This window comes from Diadema setosum, chromosome 11, assembly GCF_964275005.1.
Source record: "Diadema setosum chromosome 11, eeDiaSeto1, whole genome shotgun sequence".
NCBI classification, from domain to species: Eukaryota; Metazoa; Echinodermata; class Echinoidea; order Diadematoida; family Diadematidae; genus Diadema; species Diadema setosum.
The window spans coordinates 26,791,493-26,811,480 of NC_092695.1; the positions used below are offsets into that span (position 1 = coordinate 26,791,493).

General features: G+C 38.9%; 1 protein-coding gene across 1 annotated transcript; it reads left to right on the forward strand.

The window, feature by feature from the left end:
- The first annotated feature begins 1,554 nt into the window (after positions 1–1,554).
- LOC140235278 (thyrotropin-releasing hormone receptor-like) lies at positions 1,555–2,808 on the forward strand. Its single transcript, XM_072315310.1, has one exon. It carries the CDS (start codon positions 1,555–1,557, stop codon positions 2,806–2,808), a length of 1,254 nt encoding a protein of 417 aa, XP_072171411.1.
- The last annotated feature ends 17,180 nt before the right edge of the window (positions 2,809–19,988 follow it).

Here is a 19,988-nt window from a genome sequence, read left to right on the forward strand (position 1 = left end):
GGGCAAACTCTCCCGGGACTTCAAGCTGATGTTTGGTAACGCAAATGCTTTGCGGTTTTCATCTCAATCGCTTGCTATCGAAATGGAAAAGCCAAGCAGGAAAAGATCAAGTAATTTGGACGTGAGCAGTGTCGTTGGTGCGTTGTTGCTTTAAATACAAGCTTCTCCATGCCTACAAATACAATGCTTGGAAGAAAGAGAGTTACTTGCAGTGTGCGTATATCGTTGTTTTCTGGTATTTTGACTCATGCAAGAAAGCGTTCTGGAGTTCAAATGTGACTTAGTATACACACAGATAAATTTCGCATACAGTGAACAGGACAAAAGGGACCGACAAACGCTGGGACTGATGTGAAACTAGAAATAATTTATCGGTCAACCTCCTCGAATATGGTAAATATGCAATGTCGACAGCAGCAGTGTGAAAAAAACAGAGAAATCAATCAGTCACTTGAATAGTGACGCAGTTGTTTCATCCTTTCGAGTTTACCAAAAAGGCACCGTCGCTCCCATGCTACTAACATTACCGCGACATAGAACTCGCTGAGAGTATTCGCTGAGAATGAGATAGGTTGAAATGCCAAACTATGACATCTCTAACATCCATCGCACTTTAACCCGTTGACGAGGGAAATATCGAGATCCTGTGGGGGAAAAAAGCCCCTAGAGACTTGCAAACCTGGTGATGATCCGGTGAGGGCTCATCTGCGGCGGGATGCAACCTTGAGAACTACGCCTATGGCCTTCGAACAGACGACTTTTTCCCAGTAGTTTGCAGGTAGCATCCTGACCTTGGAACACGACAGGTAGAGCAATGCCATTCACACGTGTGCTTGACAGTTGTTAAATCAGCACATCGTGACCTGTTCGGAGTACCCCCATCGCGATTCTCGTCACGCCTCTAGTTTATCACGAGAGGTAAAGTAAATGGACAGAGTAAGTAAATGATTGTTTTGACCTTTGTCAGTAATGATGCTACTGGGCACGCACCGTGCTTAACTCGACGTCAGACACAATCAAGTAGATCGAGGGGAACCTAGAACTCGTCAGTTCATTCCATTAAAGACGTTTCACGGGACAATTAACGACTTAAGTGGTGAGTAAGGTGGTTAAAGCCTATCAAATTACGCGATCAAACTCTCTAGGTCAACGTTAAAAGCTAATGGAAACATTTTTCGCCGCCGAGCACTCAAAAACCGTAAAATGTTCATCAGCTGTGTTGAAGACTGCAAAATTGACCTGGCATCGACATTCCTCAAAATAAACTACATTGCAGCAGTAGCAGATTTGTAAAGTGCTGTGACATGAGGAGAGACATACGATGTATTAGGCAGGTTATCAACATCTGTTACATTTTTATTCTTTTAAGTTTACATTTCAACGCTTCACATTACTTTATGCGGCACATGATAATTTTGCATTGTAAAGCACAACTCATGAATAAAGGTAATATGCCTCAACGTTTCTCCGCGTACGTCGCAAATCTGTGTCCACGTTAAATCAGTCTTTTCAGCTCTGATTATTCTCCGTCAGTCGTGCGGACAGCGTGCCATCATGAGCATCGTAGAGAATAGTTACGTTCACGTTGAAGGGATGGGTGAATATATGGACATGGGTCTCGACTATGGAAACTACTCCGACGAGGTGAAGAGCCTGTGCTTCATAGCACGCCGCGTGAACTCCACGGCCGATGCAGCGAACTACCTCTACGTTGGCTACCATCTGTGGACGGTCAGGCTGATTCAACCGCTAATTCTTACCATAGGCATGATAACAAATCTCGCGTTCCTGTACGTCGTGGCCCGCGTACAGTCCATGCGGACCGTTGTCAATCAGTACCTTGTGCACCTAGCTGTCGCAGATATGCTTTTCCTAATTGGGGCCATAGGGAAGAAACTCTGGCAGTACTGCGAGTCACCCATTAGAGACGACGGGGGCTCGGCGTTGGGACCCGTCATGGTAATTATCAGTCACCTCCTAATCTACACGAATATATTTTCTTCAGAAATCTTGGTGACATTAGTAGCATTTGAGCGATTCTATGCCGTCTGCAGACCAATGGTCGTGTTTGCCGCCAGCTCGAATAATAGAAAAGTAACAAATATACTATGTCTCATCTGGTTGCTAAGCCTATCTCTGGCGGCGACTACATTACCGGCCACCCTGCAACCATATCTAATATGTGTTATCTGGCCAGAAGACTATAAGCATCTTCCAGATACGTGGGTCAAGTACGGACCCATCGACGATCGCGCTCAAGTGTACGCCTACGTCATGCAGACGGTTCCCTTCTTCGTGGTCATGCTGATCAACAGCGTCCTCTACGTTTGCATAATGAGAGAGATGGAGCGGCGTCTCCTAGCAATGGAGCGCCACGATCTGGACCTTCATACCAACGTGGAGATCCGGAACCAAGTGTCACGTATGTTGGTCGCCAATGGTGTCATCTTCTTCGTCCTAATGGCGCCATTCCAGTTTGGCTCGTTGATCTTGGCAATTGATCGAATAACCGGGAAACGAATCGATCCACAGTCATTGGAGCAATTCTTGCAGGTTACGAGGATGATGGTTTATCTCAATTCAGCCGTCAACCCCATCATCTATAACGTCGCGAATTCGCGGTATCGTGCAGCCTTCGAGGAGGCATTCTGTAAGAACCAGTGTCTTAAACGGCGATCGAGGAGGAGTCCAGCCAAGCAGCTAAGTAATCACAGCTCGGTGTATGCCACTTCAATTACGAAAGCGTCCAACAGTGACTCCAGCCTCGCTGGAAATACTGGAAACAATGGCAATGAAACGTGTGTGTAAAGAAATCTTGTCAAATTGCATTGTTACATTCTAGATGTATGGTGAGTTCATCAGGCAGTATAGCAGCTGTAACTGATCTTTGAGGAAATGATAATTCTCTGTCCATGGTATTTTGTTCAGAAATGGTTTCCTCTTAAAAATATCTATAAATATCAGTCACCCAGCTATAAAAAAAGAGTTAGCCATTTGCATAAATCTTTAAAATGTCAATATCTGAAATACAACTGGAAAAAAGGAGAATAAGAGATAAGAGAAACTACCTAGGCGATGGACATAACTAGCCAGGAAATAACTAGCTTTTACAAGTTCTTTTATATTTTAAGAACCAACGATCTTAAACTACAAAGTTTCCCAACCAAAATTCACATGGCTGTTGATTAATCACCAGGCAGTAAATATGGCGTAGTTTGTCGTTCTTTTTTTTTCTGTGTACAGATATTCGATTTCCAGAAATATACTAATATCGGTTTCCGATACCCTCTCCTGTTAGTCCGTGCATTGAAAGAGAAAAACAAAATGTTCATTGGCCTGTGTCAGTTTATTTATCAAATCAAAAGGTTGTGTCGTTGGGACTATTTGACATGAATGCACCATACCGAGCTGCGTTGTTGGCTGTACAATGATGGAAAGACTTCACTGTAAGTGTACTGCCTCAATGCAGGGAGGACCAACTGTGAATGCAGTTAATTTGGAGAACGATGTTTCCTCGTGAATAAAAATTAAAAGTCCACGCGATCTGTAGGCGATTTCTTCTGAGAGACGACAGACTCATCAATGCTTTCCTCACGAGGAATATGGAGTGCCTTTTGACGGAGAATAAGACGCGTTTTCTTCAGACGTTACGCACCGCTAAGCGTGCCGTTCTCTGCCGTTCGAAAGGCAATGACAGCAAAGAAAACACTGCCCTAGGCAACTTGACAAAGTATCCTCGAATGGAAAAAATAAATGGAAAGCATTTTGTTGATGACTCAAAAATTATTCCCTACGAACTTCGAATCGCGTGGCTTGAGACTCTAAAGGCGCGGTGCCGAACCTGTGATTAAGAGCGTTTAAAAGGTTCTTTCCAGTACGAAACGCGGTGTGTTTTGTTCATCCCATACGAAGGTGCCTCAGTGTCCCGCCTATTTGTTTGGGTGTCGTCTGTATATTTTCAGCACACACGGCAGGTACAGTGACCAAGCACTCTTGTAGAACCACGTCACACAAAACCCGTATATTACAACAGTCATGTTCACCCCCGCTTCATTATGTTTCGCCACCCTGGCTATGACTACAGAAAATGGGGAGTTTCATGGTCTGGTGGTCCTATATCTTCGTGCCTGTCATTTCAAAGCTTTTATCTCCTTTCGTTTGTAAAAGAATGGTGATTATGTATAATGTTTTATTAAAGGATATTTTTCACGCACAAGTAGTAAATGACACTCACGCGTATACACGAACACACATCCTTCATAAGCAAACGCAAACATAAAAATATACACACGCATACACTCCCACACCTTTGCACACAGACAGACAGACAGTCACACACACACACACGCATACGTATACATGCTTTGCACTGGGCAAATCCGGAATCCATTACAGAATATGTTTATGAATGTCCAGTATCTCATGCCGTCCAAACGATGAAATGACTTGTCATTCAGTTGTACCACTGGTATATTGTATCCGTCGTAAAACCAAAGTAGTGTCATGCCTACCAGAATTACCGTACTGGCCGATACCAGTAACACCATTAGTAGTTATAGTGATTATGTAAACGGTCCCTCTTATAAGTATGTTTGTCCTCTTAAAGGGATGGTACAGTTTTGGTTGAGATGGGGGTTCAAGTTTCCAAAAAAAGATTTTAATGATGATTTTCTGATACAATGAGAAACTTCTTATGAAATATTAACTATCACAAAATTCTAAGAGGAATTCAAAGTCTATTAGTTGATGAAATTATTTTCTGATACAATGAGAAACTTCTTACGAAATATTAACTATCATAAAATTCTAAGAGGAATTCAAAGTCTATTAGTTGATGAAATTGGTTTTGAAATGGCTGAGATATCCAAAACAAAGCGATCTAAATAAAAGGTGTGACCCACCTGTCATAAGTATCCCTTTGTTTTACTTTTTTTATATCTCAGCCATTTCAAAACAGATTTTCATCACATAAACTCTCATAAATCCTCATAGAATTGTATATTCTCTAACATTTCATGAAGTGGTTTGGAAGCATCCTCCCCTAAACCAATACTATACTATCCCTTTAATTTGTATTTTTTTCCTTAGTATTGTGTGCATTAAAAAAGATGCGTGAGCCTGAATGCAAACATATGAAATATTCATGTAGCAGTCGGTTGAACATCGTAAGAAATAGTTTTTACCATTGTCCAATGTTTCCTATTCGACACGAAAGGTGAGCGGAAACAGCATTGTTCTGAAATCGAATCATTGTCGCCTGCAAAACCTAGTCACATAGTCACATTCATAAGATACTACGAAGTATTCCATCTTCCAGTGCTGGTATAATTTTCTATGATTCAAGTTGTGTAAAAGGACATTGTTTGAAACCAAAGTTTGGATGGTCAGGGAAATGGCAATCTTCAAGACGTTCAGTTTCATATCGCTGAGAATTATGAGCGTGTAACATATGCTAATGTTTAAAAGTTAAAAGTTTATTTGCTGGTAAAAAGGAAATATTTTTACCTTCGTATGCATGAAGTAAGTCGATGGTGTCAGACACTAAAGAAAAAAAAAGAAGTTTACACAAATATCAAGCTTTGTATACACATATTTTTTATACTTTCATAGTTTACACCGCGTGTAAGACCATGATGTAACTGTGTTTACCTTCATATTTGCCGAAGAAGAATCTGAACTCCTTTCTGGCCACGCCCATTTGCATTGATGCTTTATCATTGTGACGTACAAAGATGGCTCGTCTCCGATGCTGTCACGCAGGCCAGTGGAGCGTTTCGCTGCCCCCAATCTCCCACTGTGATTAAAAGTCCCATATTATGGTTATCAGACTGCAAAATTAGTGAGCGAGATTCACACTCATTTAATCATGTACCCGTGACATTCCGTATCTCATGGTTGATTGGTCGTGTACAAACTGAACGACGATTGTTCTGTCTGTCTGGCGGTAGGGTGAGGTAGGGGGTTAGGAAAGGAAAATCGTTATAAACATTAATCCGTGTCCTCGTGTCCTGTGTATATGTATGTCGGAATTAAATGATCGATTGTTCATTAACCAAGGTCATGACGGAAAGGTTTGCGTGACCTATTTTGTCCTAATGTATATAGGAGAGTACCGATCAAAGTATGAATAAAATGAGTGACATTGTTACATGTAGGTGAGAAAGAATCGTCGCTGTAATTATTTGTCTGCGAGAGACGGGCAGCCGAGCACTGCAGCTTGTGTCGGGCATCTTGTCAATCTTGATTACATTGAGACAGAAAAGGGGAAAACGATCACGTGATTTTCCACGTAGCCGAATTTTTCATTTTAGACTTCAGATTTCAGACTTCAGACTTTAGATTCATCAAATCACTGTAGTGTACAAACAACAAGTTTCCCTGATGAGAGATTCTGTGCGTATAAGTTAAAGGTTGACTGTGATCCGAGCAAACAAAATAGTAATGAAGTTGGATTGTGCAACTCCTAACCACACCGTAGTCGACGTGACTTTATCATTAAAGTAGACTGAATCAGATCAAAAGAGTACTGGAAGTTTCTTCAACATTTGACTTAGAATAAGAAAGTTTTGGAATTCTCGGGTTACGAATCTTAGTTCCAGCGCATGGTGATTGGTGGTCACAACCACCTAATGCAAATTAGCTGGGTTGATGACGTCATTTGAAAGCTTTATCTTTCACTTGTCCACGAAATATAATGAAACTCATGTTTTGGCAGATGGTTTAGCAAGTATAATCCATTCAACTATAGGAATCGTCACTGTTGGTCATCGTAACACAACGAAATATGACTGGAAGGATAAAAGATAATAGTGAAAGTCTGTTGAAAATCAGACAATCCGCTCAAAAGTTACGAATTTTTGAAGTTTCTGCGCATTCAGTGCTTGATGAAAAGACTGCTACAATTTTAAATGTCACATGCGTAGAACAATATAAGGAGCATATTAAAAAAAAATATCCTAGACTTGTCATTGACGCATATTTAGGGTAATGTTCCCCCTGCTTTTAGAAAGAGGAAAGTCAAGTGTTTTTTCATAGTGAGAGAAAAGTAAAAATATGTTGAATTTCATCTTCTTTATATCGTTCTATAACACATATGACATTACATGCTGTAGTATACATCTGATCCAACGATGGCGGCACTGAAAAATCATAACTTTTGTACGGATTGTCCAATGTTCCTCAAACTTTCACCGATGTGTTGTATTGATGTTGCTGCATTCTCTCAATCCAAGTGTTTATGAAGGTGAACTTGTCCTTTAAATATCCCATAACCCTCTTCATTAGGGTGAAGCCTGCATCCTCCTCTTGATTAGAGTGTACTCTCTTCGGTATAGCCTATACTTGAACACGGTGTGAAATTACACTTTGATGAACTCTTGGATTAATGCGCAGCTTCGTCACTCCGGCGCAGACAGTCCGTGGCCTGTAGCCGCCATTTTTATCGGCGATAAAATACATCATCAAGAAGGGCACAGATCACAGTTGTTACGCAGGCCGACATTGCTATCCATCAGCGCAGGCATGAGTGTCGGCAGTTTGTATTAATTTGTAAATTAAAGACTATGGGGTCAAACCCTAACGCCTATAACTCGACATCAGGCGCTGTTCAACAAAATGCCGATACCGTGTCATGGAGTCTTAAGAGAGATGTTTAAAGAATATTCTGAGAATAATCGTTAAGTCCTTTGGTGTCCGCTGTGCAAATATCATACAAACATCAACAAATGTAACTTCTAGCTCTTCCATTTTCTAAACACATAATCATCAAAGAAAAAAAAAGAAAAAATTCAAAAATCATGCATAAAAACAGGCAAAAAATAACCGCTGTTGAATTGTGCTTGAAAGCGACGTGAAATGAAACTTTCCGAAAAATATCGAGATACAGATTCCGACAGAAGAAGAAGGAGGAGGAAGAGAAAATCAATGAGAATGCCCATACGGTGATGAAACACTTCATGAAACTATCACCATGTAATAGTGACATGGTAAAAAGTGGCAGTAGTAATATGGGACAAACGTTCATCAACAAAAGTTTTGAGTCTGGACACTTTTACTTGGTAAGGTTTTTCTGTTAAAAGGCCATTATTTCTTGTTGTTGTTGGGGTTTGTTCGCTTGGTTTTTTTATGGGCGGTGGGGTGACCTTGCGAGTGAGAATATTTTTTTTTTAACCATTCAGGACCTGAAAAAGCGACAAGTGAGAATATCGTGTGTGAAACAAGTTCATCCTATCGTGAAGCATTACCCTAATATTATGAATGAAATGGCCGGGGGTTCGACCGTTCAAGAGACATTTGTAATCTTTATATACAGGTAAAAAGCAACAACTTCAACAAATTTCAGCGAGGAACTTCACTCTCATGGTTGATTGATTGGTTTCTAGCTGCTGGCATGGCTGGCACAGCAAACTTGCAAGTTGCCATTACTGCAAAGTGCTTTATTGCGAAATAGATCTCTGAGCTCTCATGGAAGTAAGTCCTCTGCGTAGAATTATAATTCATAGTAATGGTGGAGAACCCTTAGGTTATCATTTGTTGTTGCTGTTGTTGTTGTTGTTGTTGTTGTAAGTGTCAACTTTAGTTTTGATCCCTAAACCCTCAGGTAAAAACCGTCTAGAAAGAAGGGAGGTGAGATTTGTTTAAAGTAGGCATTCCACATGGAAATCAAAGATTTGATGTAGGGTCACGATCAAAACGCATTTCATGCAACAACAACAAAAAATGTCATTTCCCCCCCCCCCTTTCTCTCTCTCTCTTTTAGGCAGAAACCCGTCTCTATCTAGGAAATAGCTTTGGTGAAAGGCAATAAAACAAGAAAAAAAGTTGAATACCAAACAGACCAACATTTGCCTCGATGAGAAAACCATTCGCGCAATCATCTCCTGTAATTCCAGCATTCATGAACTCAAATCTTTGGGTCAATAAGAGTCCTCATGTTTGTAGCTTCAAATCCCTCACCTAAATCTTTCTTCTTCTTTTTTTTTTTTTAAATATCAGTATCATTATTATTCTTGGCATCGTTTCTGTCACGCGTTGCCCTACATTCGAGTCTGCGCCGGAGTAATCGAGCGAACATTTACTAATGTTTGGACTTGTACAAACACACAGAATCCGAGTGGGACTACAACGCGGGATTGTCATGATGATTGCTTGATCTATATCATGTGTAATTCCAATTTATTCCACATACATACTCTCCATGTTCTATATGAGCTTGTCAGGTCTCTGCACCTTTTCATACATCAGCGCTCACGCAGTTTTTGTTATTTTTTTTTTTGGAGGGGGAGGGGATGGGAAGAGTTAGGAGCCTTCTTTTCCAGTAAACAATTCAGAGTTTGAGATGAGCTTTCCAGCATCTGTCCATGTATCAGGCAATTAGAAAACGAGGAAAGATATGAAATATGAACTGGTACCCATATTTCACGAGGAAAAATGGGGAAAAACACTGCGGTTCAAAAATCTTTGTATTCCTTCTGGTGCAAAACGTGGCTCGGAGTACAAAATAAACATATCTGCAAGCACACTCTACGCAACAATCATAATCAATATGATAGTGACCGAGTGTCATGGTTTAGAAACTATATATATATATATATATATATATATATATATATATATATATATATATATATATATATATATATAAATAAAGGGTACGTTACCTAACATGATATAGAGATACATTTTTTGATATGCATTATGATAATACATTTATACATACAGTATATATCTTTGCTCATATTTCTAGAAACATGCAGTATATATGTGTGTGACATCATGTGATACAAATATCAAACTTGAGTGCAGGCATGCACTTTATGTTAACATAAATTGTGTTACTTAGTGTTCTCCATTTCCTCTGTCTGGTTACATTATATGATACGCACAAGATAATGTACGGTCATAAAGAAATAATCACCATTTCACAATAGTATTTCCCGCGAAATGAAGTGGCCAGAAATGACTTCATTTAACAACGATATTATTTTGTCTCTACATTCGCACTGATTCTTCTAAAATGCTTATCATCATGTCACTGTTGTGACATTTCTTTGTTCACATCTGTCATCACAACAACAAAATGGAATATTCAATCAAAAATCGATGAAGCAGAATGATGTACAGGCAGGTTGAACATGGATATAGGTACATGTATATAGCGTTAACATGTTTATATATTACAAGCCCCATACTCTCCAAGCACTCTTACACCGTATAATTTCTTATACGATGGGAAGTAGCAGTACGTGAAATAGTTCTGGAAAAAAATAGAGATATTCAGCGCTCATTAGTAGACACTTAGATGGGCGACAGCCCTTGATCTGGATACATTATTATCCGGTCTCTTTAATGACCTGCTCCATTTGATTTCCCGCCAATGTGATTCCTAATTGCACGAATTTTATGTTAGGAATTATGCGCAATTACCATCACACATCACGATCCTTTCTTGCTGTAAAAACGGCGGCGCTACACGCGTAATTGAATCATCTAAATACGACACAGCTCAGGTCGACGAGAAAAAGAGAGAAATAGAGAGGGGGAGGGAGAGAGAGAGAGAGACGGAGAGAGTAAAAAAAAATGGCGAGGAACGAATATTGTTTCTCTCCGGTCGAGCTTGAAATTAATTACTCTCTCAAGGTTATGTCCACGCTGGCGCTTTAAAGTATTTACACGCTCCGGTAATGTCATTTTGCCTTACGAAAGGACTTTAACGGCAGTGGAATTATGATAATTTTCCTGTGCTTTTTGTTTTTCTGTCAAATCGTCCTTTAGTTTCAAACCCAGGCGAAAAAGTACGTTGCTCTTTGGTTGCACAATTAGTGAACAACAGTACTCCAGAAAATCATGAATAATCAAGCGTACTCTAGAAACTGTTTGAAAATTTAATGATTTTGCCTGAATAACTTCATGGTATAAAATCCATGGATGTTCTAATCTTCAGTGCATACAGAGAATTCAACGAATTATTCAGTGAATTATTATGAATTCATTATTAATCATCATTCTGTTTTAGCAAAGCGTTGGTGTGATGTCTTGTCATTGGCAAACCCTCAGTCAAATGTCGCTATGTACATCAAACCAGCCTAAAACGACCCATAATCGTTGGCCATCGAGTCGCTGCGGAAAGAATGGTGCATCACGATCTTTTGAAGATGTCAAAATGTTGGCGTTTTGGACACACACACACGACTACTCTGATGTGATTATTTCGGAGCCCCCCCCCCCCAAAAAAAAAAAAAAAAAAAATATATATATATATATATATATATGAATAAATGAAAATAGCTGTTTAGTCGAGAAGCATAAAAGACACGATAACAGTCTCCACTCATCATATTCCAATCATTTTTTTTCTATTCTTCTCTTCTTCCACATAAATAAACATAATGATAAAAAGAAAATTACAAAATAATCTTGAGTATGATAGTAATAGCTTACGGTACGATGAAAATTAAAGATAACTTACGAATTAAAAGCATGAACACATAATTTCAAAGGAAACTACATTGTCCATGATCTGAGGAAAGAAAAAAAAATGAGAGTTCCACTAAAAAGCAGAGCTTGAACCATTTAGTGCAGCCAGTAACAAGGAGGCAGTCTTCCATAGCCAAGTGTGCTGTCATTTGAATGCTTGAAATAATACAGTATATACTGCCAAGATCAGATTATAGTCACTAACAAAAACGTAAACGTGGAGGCGTGTAAGTAAAATCGAAATGGGACAAAAATAAATGTCGTGTTTTTCCCTTGTCATAGACTGACAATCGCTCTTCATGGAATGACGCAAGTATGTCCACAGCTTCATCCATGTAATATCAATAACAGGTATTGATATTTTTTGACAGTTATAAAGTAATTAATTCCCAATCAATGTGTCAGGCTCGTTTCCATTCTTATTTTAGAGTTATACTTGTTTTTGAAGTAATTACATCTATCAACACTATTGTTTAAAAGGAAATATATTTGCCAATTAATTTCACTGTATCGTCATCCCATTGGCATATACCTTGTTAATTTGTGCTCTGTTGAAAATGGAATATATTTTGAATTGAATTGAATTGAATTGAATTGAATATCATTATCAACCAGTATATATAAGTTACCTTCGACAAGATGAGAGCAGTGACATAATGCAATCGAATTATGGTTCCACCACATTGTTACTGAATGAGGTCGTTCTCTAGCGCCACTCAGCCCCAAACATTACACACGAAGGGTCGTCGTTGCCAGTTCTATAGATACATTTCTGTAGCCACTTTGCATCTCTTTTTTATTGCACACACACACAGCTAGTGACGTAAACGTCGTGCGGTAATATGAAAAGAACAACAAACAAACAAACAAAAGCATGTATAGTGCCGCTGATATGACAGTCAAGGAGCCCAGCCTCTGGCTTCAAGATTTAGTGGTATAAAAGGGTGATGGAGAGGCATTGTACGTAATTACCCTGCTGCGCACTCGTACAAGGGATATAACCCTACCCTTTATAACCATTAGTCATGCGATGAGCGGCTACCAGGAGGTTGATCGATGGCACAAATTTCGATTGAGTCATGTTTGCAATCACTCATGCCCATCGTCCCGTCTAGCTAGAAACAACAGCCCGGGCAGTTAAAGATGGCCTGTTTATTCCCCCCCCCCCCCCCACCCCCACCCCCGCCTCTGTCGCGTACTCCAGCATAAGTCGATAGTAGTATCTAATTATCAACCCCCTCGTCTTCCTTATCCTCCTCAACCCCTTCTCCCACACATTTGTCGGTAATCACAGGGGCATATATGGGACAATTGATGGTACGGCTAGATACTCGAGTTCAGTGAATACATTTTCTCAAAGGTTATGACCAGGGAGATGACAAGGCTTACATCACGAAGCGTTACGATAAACATGAAGGCAAAAGTGAATTCCAGCCCTGATATAATTACCAAATTCAGGAGAAGAAAAGGTGCAATTCACTGTTTAGCTAACATGGAGAGTGTAACTATGACACATGATATTTCTTACAAGTTATGTTATAAGTTTCTACATGTTGGCAAACATTTCATATTGTCTTAACTAGCTATCAGGGTTGCCTTTTAAGTGTTGTCGGTGTTCTCAGAAATGACTCTGCTTTCATCGTTATCCCCATTGCCAGATACCTGTGCTGAGATTGAATGTTTTAAGTAAAAGATTTCATAAAGCATTCCAAGAAAGGCATCTTGTTTTGATTGCATTTAACAACTTTTCGCACCCCCACCAAAAAAAAAAAAAAAAAATATACGTGTATATGTCGAAGAGAAAAAACCTTTATTCTGCTCGTCAAAGTCCATTTGTGTTGGGATGACTTTAATAGCCATGTAGACTTTCAGGGGGAAATGATTGTATTTGCTAAACATGGACCAAATCATGATTCTGTAGTATTCTTTTCTTCTTTTTTTCTTTTTTTTTTTTGGTGGACAAATTCATGAGAGAGTGGTGAAATGATTACATCATCACTCCCATCTACTTTGCACCTGTTTTTAGAACCGACATCATTGGTATAGTATAGAAACACGTGAAAACGTTTGAATTTTAGAACATTCGTTTTCCAGTCTCCATTTGATGAGCATTTTACCATTTTCGGTCTTTTTGATTGACCTGTAATATAGCCATTACAACCAAAACATGCACAAGATGTGGCATTACGTTGAAAAGATAGAAGATTGACGTTTATATCCAGTTCCATGGTTAGATGATTTGACAACACAATATTGAATGTTATGATATACGAAGCTACCAACAACTTTGGGGCCGATCGAGACCTTTGTACTATGTATTTATTCGACCTTAATTTCAATAAAAATCTCAGTGTTGTGGCTAAGTAAATTCGATAATATTGCAAATAAGAAATTTTGGATTTTTTTTCTCTCTCTTTCTCCCTCCTATCTCTCTCTCTCTCTCTCTCTCCCTCTCTTTCTACTATAGCTTTATATATATATATATATATATATATATATATATATATATATATATATATATATATATATATATAGATATAGATAGATAGATAGATATTCGTCGGCCTTATGCCAAAAGGGCATTAAAGAACTTCTAGTGTTATGCCAAAAGGGCACTAACAGTGTACAAAGTCTATAGCGTTAAGGGCCTTTTGACATAACAGTGGAAGTGGTTTAAGGCCCTTTTGGCATAAGACCGACGTATATATATATATATATATATATATATATATATATATATCTTTTGGTCTCTCTCTCTCTCTCTCTCTCTCTCTTTCTCTATTTCACTTACTCTCTCCTATACCAAAGGGAGAAAAAAGTGCTGTTGATATAGAACCACCGTTTGTAAGCCTACCTGGTCTCTCTCCCTCTCTCTCTCTCTCTCTCCACTAACCTTTTTTTTTTTAAAGTAGAAGACAGTCGTCCTGACAGTGTAATATTGATTACAAGTGCTTGTTTGTTGTACCATATTATGAAGCTTAATGTCACACACAATAATGGGAAAGTCAGACCTGCTGCGCGAAAGATTTCATCACGCTTGTGTGGGACCAATAAAGGCATGAAATTAAAGGGATGGTACAGTATTGGTGGAGATGAGAATTGGGCTTGTAACTTTTTGCGAGATACTAAGAAAAAACTTGTGATATAGTACAGAGCATACCATTTTAAGAGGCATTCAAAATTTATTTGATGAAAATCGGGTTTGGAATGACTGAAACATCCAAAAACAAAATAAAACAACGCAGTCGTAATAAAGTGTGGGTCCCACAACCAAAACTCAACCAAAACTATACGATCCCTTTAAACGATACTTACAGTCGGAAATATTTCATTCCATCAGAGAGAAAGAGAGAAACAAACAATTTTCCCTCGTAATTTAAGTCTAAAAAGCACAGCGATAATCAAATATTGTTATGTACATTTTGTTTTTCTTTAGATTACGTTGATGATGATGATGATGATGATGATGATGATGATGATGATGATGATTGCAGTGGTGGGAATGGCATCATAATCGTGACAATGTTAATGACAGCCCAGAATTTATCATTTGGAAAGTGCAGAACAGCTATGGAAGGTTTTTGAACATCAATTTTTCGACAAAGTTTTATATATATATATATATATATATATATATATATATATATATATATATATATATATATATATATATATATATATATATATATATATATATATATATATATATATTTAATTTTATTTTTTTTCTGAACTACGAATCTTCATCCTTCATTGACATAATTCTTATACATGGCACACTGTATGTTTATTAACTCTATCTCTCTTCTTTTTTTTTTTCTTTCCGGAAAAGAGGGGAGGCTGTCCTTTGCCTATTATGTTCCCAATTTTTCTCCAAAATTTTCCATTAATACACTGTAAGTTCAAATTGTGGCACTAAGCAAACAATATCCTCTTTGAAAATGTCGAAGACAGCAGGATTACTGGAACCAGCTCTCTTGATTTTAGATTGATAACCCACTTTGCTACCGATTGCTACAACTCGTAACACAGTACGCTTCAACAGGAAAATCGCATTTATGTTACACAGCGCTTGTCGTCTTTCCTCGATGCAAACACAAATCGTAGGCTTAACCTTGTTGGTGACATTTTACTCTGCCAGATGGGATGTTTTGTCATCATCGTCATCGAAGTTTTCACTGATAACAATGAAGGTACCAACAAGTCATTTCACAATTTGCAAACATGCCTGACTGATTCCTTGCCCGTTAAAAGCCTTATTAGAAATGGCATGACAAACTAACTTCGGCATGGCCGAGTCGGATTGACGTGCACTTCGTATTACCCACTTACTAGTATTCCCTTGCAAATGGGGAAAATAGTACATTAACCCTTATGGGACCAGTCGCGCTTAATAGGTGCAATCTTGATAAGGTGTACTGAAACATGTATAACAACATGAAAGCAAGTCATTGGTTTAATCTGTGTATCGAAGTACGCCTTCCTGCCGTCGTCACAAGAGCACAAATGACAAGTTTGATTGGCGAAACATAATCTGAAAGCCATGTTCTTCCCCGTGGCTCTTAGAAATAACATGGCGCTTTCGGTACGCATGACCTTTATGGGCTCTTGCGCAAAAAGTGATCACTTATTCCCTTGACAGACGAACTACTCTTATCTTTTTTCCCCAACTGCCTAAAAAGGCAATCACATAAAAACAGCAATGAACGTGTGTTTGATCATCTCTCTGTAGTACTGCACTTCTTTTCTTTGTCGGTTGCATGTAGCTGATAATACGGACAGTTTTCATTTCCATATCATAGTGCAGAACTTTACAGAGTTGAACGATATTTCCGTTTTCACCCCGACGCTCTGTACTGTGTGTGGGTTTTACTGGCAGTTTCCACAGCGCGCATTTCGTGCATTTCTGAAAGGGAACTGTGTACCATATCACTCGATTGGCCGAAGACAAATTTTTCTAACATTCAAATCCTCTGGCTCTCGGAAGCACTGGAGATATACCTTATTTTGAAAAACAAAAGTTCAGAGAAAGAATTTTGCTATAACTTAAAATTGTCTGAAAACCACACCCATCGTTCTCATTATGACCTTAATGAAAGTTATCATGGTTGTATCAGTAGTGGTAGTGGTAATACTAAAAGTAGTAATAGTAGTTGCAATAGTAGTTGTAGTAGCAGTAGTAGTAGTAGTAGTAATAGTAGTAGTAAAAGTAGTAGTAGTAGTAAAAGTAGTAGAAGCACTAGTAGTAGTAGTAGTAGTAGTAGCAGTAGTAGTAGTATTAGTAAAAGTAGTAGTAGTAGTAAAAGTAGTAGAAGCACTAGTAGTAGTAGTAGTAGTAGTAGTAGTAGTAGTAGTAGTAGCAGTAGTAAAAGTAGTAGTAGTAGTAGTAGTAGTAGTAGTAGTAGTAGTAGTAGTAGTAGTAGTAGTAGTAGTAGTGATGGGGGTATTGGAAATGCTCATAGTCATCATCTTCATTATCTTCATCACCACCACCACCACCACCATCATCATTATCATCATCGTCATCACAATAAGGTACATTTTGAACATAAAAAGTACATCTGGCGCTGATATCATACATCGCTGATGATATCAGTATGATCAGTATGGAAGTCGTACGAACAAAATTGGAAAGCATCAGACACCTATCCTTCATTACGAAAGAGAAGAGTAAAATACGAACACACAAAGCATGGGTACCGCAAATCACCTATCGCAGGTATGCAACCACTCCTTTACCATAATTCCATTCCATTAACCATAGGGAATCCCACAGGCTGCAGCAAGTGGCAGATGAGCGTAAATTGGAAAATTGAATGACAAGTTGTTTCAGTAGGAGAGATGTGAGGGTCTTCGAGAGGCGGGGGCGGGTGGGGGATAGGAGGACTGCACTATTCACGGGGCTTTTCAGACCCTGCCAGTAGATTTCAACTTCTTCCTCTCTTCAACTTCTTCTTCTCCCCATGTGGCACGAAGTGCTTGGATGATACCAGGGAGGTGGGCCACCTCCCTGATGATACCGTTGTCTGACAATTGGTATAGTCACCTGGCATACTGCAGGGCTGAAGACAAGGGGTCGGCATCTTCGGTGCGTTTTCCTGGCATCCAGGTTTTTGCGATGAAGTAATGGGTCTTTTACGAGCACGAGGTGTGACTCTTGTACAAGGGATCCTCATTTTATATCCTATCAGAGGGACAGAGTGTTTTGCCTCTTATCAAGGAGCTTCAAACGGAAGCTCCTTGCTCTTAAACATACACACATTCACAGCATCGGCCGTCTAGACTCCCCTTCCTCACTGCATTCGGGACTCGAACCGAGTAATTTGGCTGCAAGGCAGACACGTTACCGACTGAACCACCTTGCCGCGCAATGGATTTCACCTACTACAATTTACAAACCCTTCTGGCCCCTGCGAACCAAGACTAGCTGTCGTGAACTCCATGTGAGGAAGTGTAGTGACCTATTAGATTGTCGGAAGCGAGGCAGATTCTTCAGCGGAAGTAGATTGATCTAAGAAGCTTCGTTAAGAGCAAGATCGCATCATATCTTCGGTTTGAGCTGCGCATTATATTGTATGCCAGACGTTATGACTTCAAAATGTCGAACCAAAAGAATGTTGGTTACTAAAAACAAAGCATTAACCATAAAAAAAAAAATCAAAAATAATGTCAAATTCTGGAATTCATTTTGTGACGTCACAATGATATTAAACTTCCTCTCGTCACCGCCTATAGTTTGAAATGTTAAAGGTACTGTACAGTTCTGGTTGAGGTGAGGATTTAGTTTTTAACGTTTTGCAAGATATTCAGAAACCACTCTATGAGATGTCAAAGAGCATGCAATTCTAAGGGGTATCAAAAGTTTATTTGATGAAAATTGGTTTTGAAATGGCCGGGATATCCAAAAACAAGGTGAAACAAAGAAATCCTAATAAAAGACGTGGCCTCTCGCCTTCTATTATTATCACTTGTTTGGATATGTCAGCCATTTGAAAACCAAATTTCATCAAATAAATGTTGAATCCTTCTTAAAATTAGATGCTCCGTTATATTTCATAAGAGGTTTCTCATTATCTCACTTAGGAATATCATAAACCTGAATCCCCACCTCAACCAGAACTGTACAGTCCCTTTAACGATGAATGCATGATGAATACAAAGTGTTTTCTACGGACGAAAAAAGAAAGACGTATACAAACTCTTTACTCTTAACATTGTTTGAAGATAATTGATTGGTTAGTAAAGTGTCATGATTATCTCTTCTATCTCTTTCAAAGGTATTTCAAATATGTTGATTTCACATATACAGATTATCTATTCCGTTTGCATACAGAGGAATTTTCAAGTGGTAAAGCGGTCAATGCTATCAAAGAGGCCAACAATCACTTTATATTCATGGGCGGCATTCCAGAAGAGCAAAATGTAGAATTTCACAAATCACGAAAATAGCCAGAAAGGAAAAAGATAAAGTTTTCTAGACATATCATATTTGTGGTAAACTGACTGACGTCAAATATGTCAAAGGTTGTTTGATATTAAAGGACAGTATTCCAGAACTTCATGATTTAAACGAAAGAATCTAGGATGGCAAACATCAAAGCTTGTACAAAAAAAAGAATAATAATAATGCAGTTGCTAAAGGTGACAGATTGAGATCATCCTGTCAAAACTAAATATGTGTATGTATTTATGTATGATATAAGTACATACATATATATTACCGTACCTCGAATTTCTTAAGTAAGGGCATGTAGACTGTATATAAAATTCACATGTCCTTATTTTGAAAATGCGAGGTGAGGTGTAATGCATACTTACAGATGATTCATCAAGGTATACTCAAGCAACGTAGGGGATGTTCAGGCGTTGAGATATGAGAAGTTGATGAAGGTAGTTTCACCTCCGCCATTTACCAAGGGACAAGATGTGCATTCCAACCGGGAACATGATATTTGTTTGCCACTATATACTTGAACGTGGTGGCTGTTTTGTAAAGAAGAAGGGGGAAGCCTTCTGATGGTTTACACAGCTTCTCCATACAGGTTTGCTTTTTTTTCACGTTTTACGTGAATGAACTCTCTTCTTCTTTTTTTTTTTTCCTTTGGTGCCATAATGCCAGAGGGATTCGAGTCATTCACCTAATGGTGACCCACTTTTCAGCGGAGATGGACAAGAAACACAATGATTAATACATATCACAGTAATTTGAGTGTCGTGTGTCGCCAACCGCTCGGAATGACTTTAGTCTGTCTACAGCTCATCATAGCAATGCGAGGAGCGCCATACAACCTGGGTACCTTTTCCAGAATAGCGAGTTGTGGGAACAGCAACGTGCGCATGCGCTTAACTTGCCTGCGCGCCAATATTTCTTCGCTCTCTCAATCGTCTGACTTCACAAACATTCCCCATGGCAACTTTGGATCTTGCTTTGTTTACTGACTGTTGCTTTCTCAGCCTAGTTAAACAATTAGAGATGCAGGATAGAGATAAATCTAGCTGTATAAAACTGATTT

Coding starts and splice junctions, on each gene's coding strand:
- LOC140235278 (XM_072315310.1), top strand. CDS start 1,555: ATGAGCATCGTAGAGAATAGTTACGTTCACGTTGAAGGGATGGGTGAA.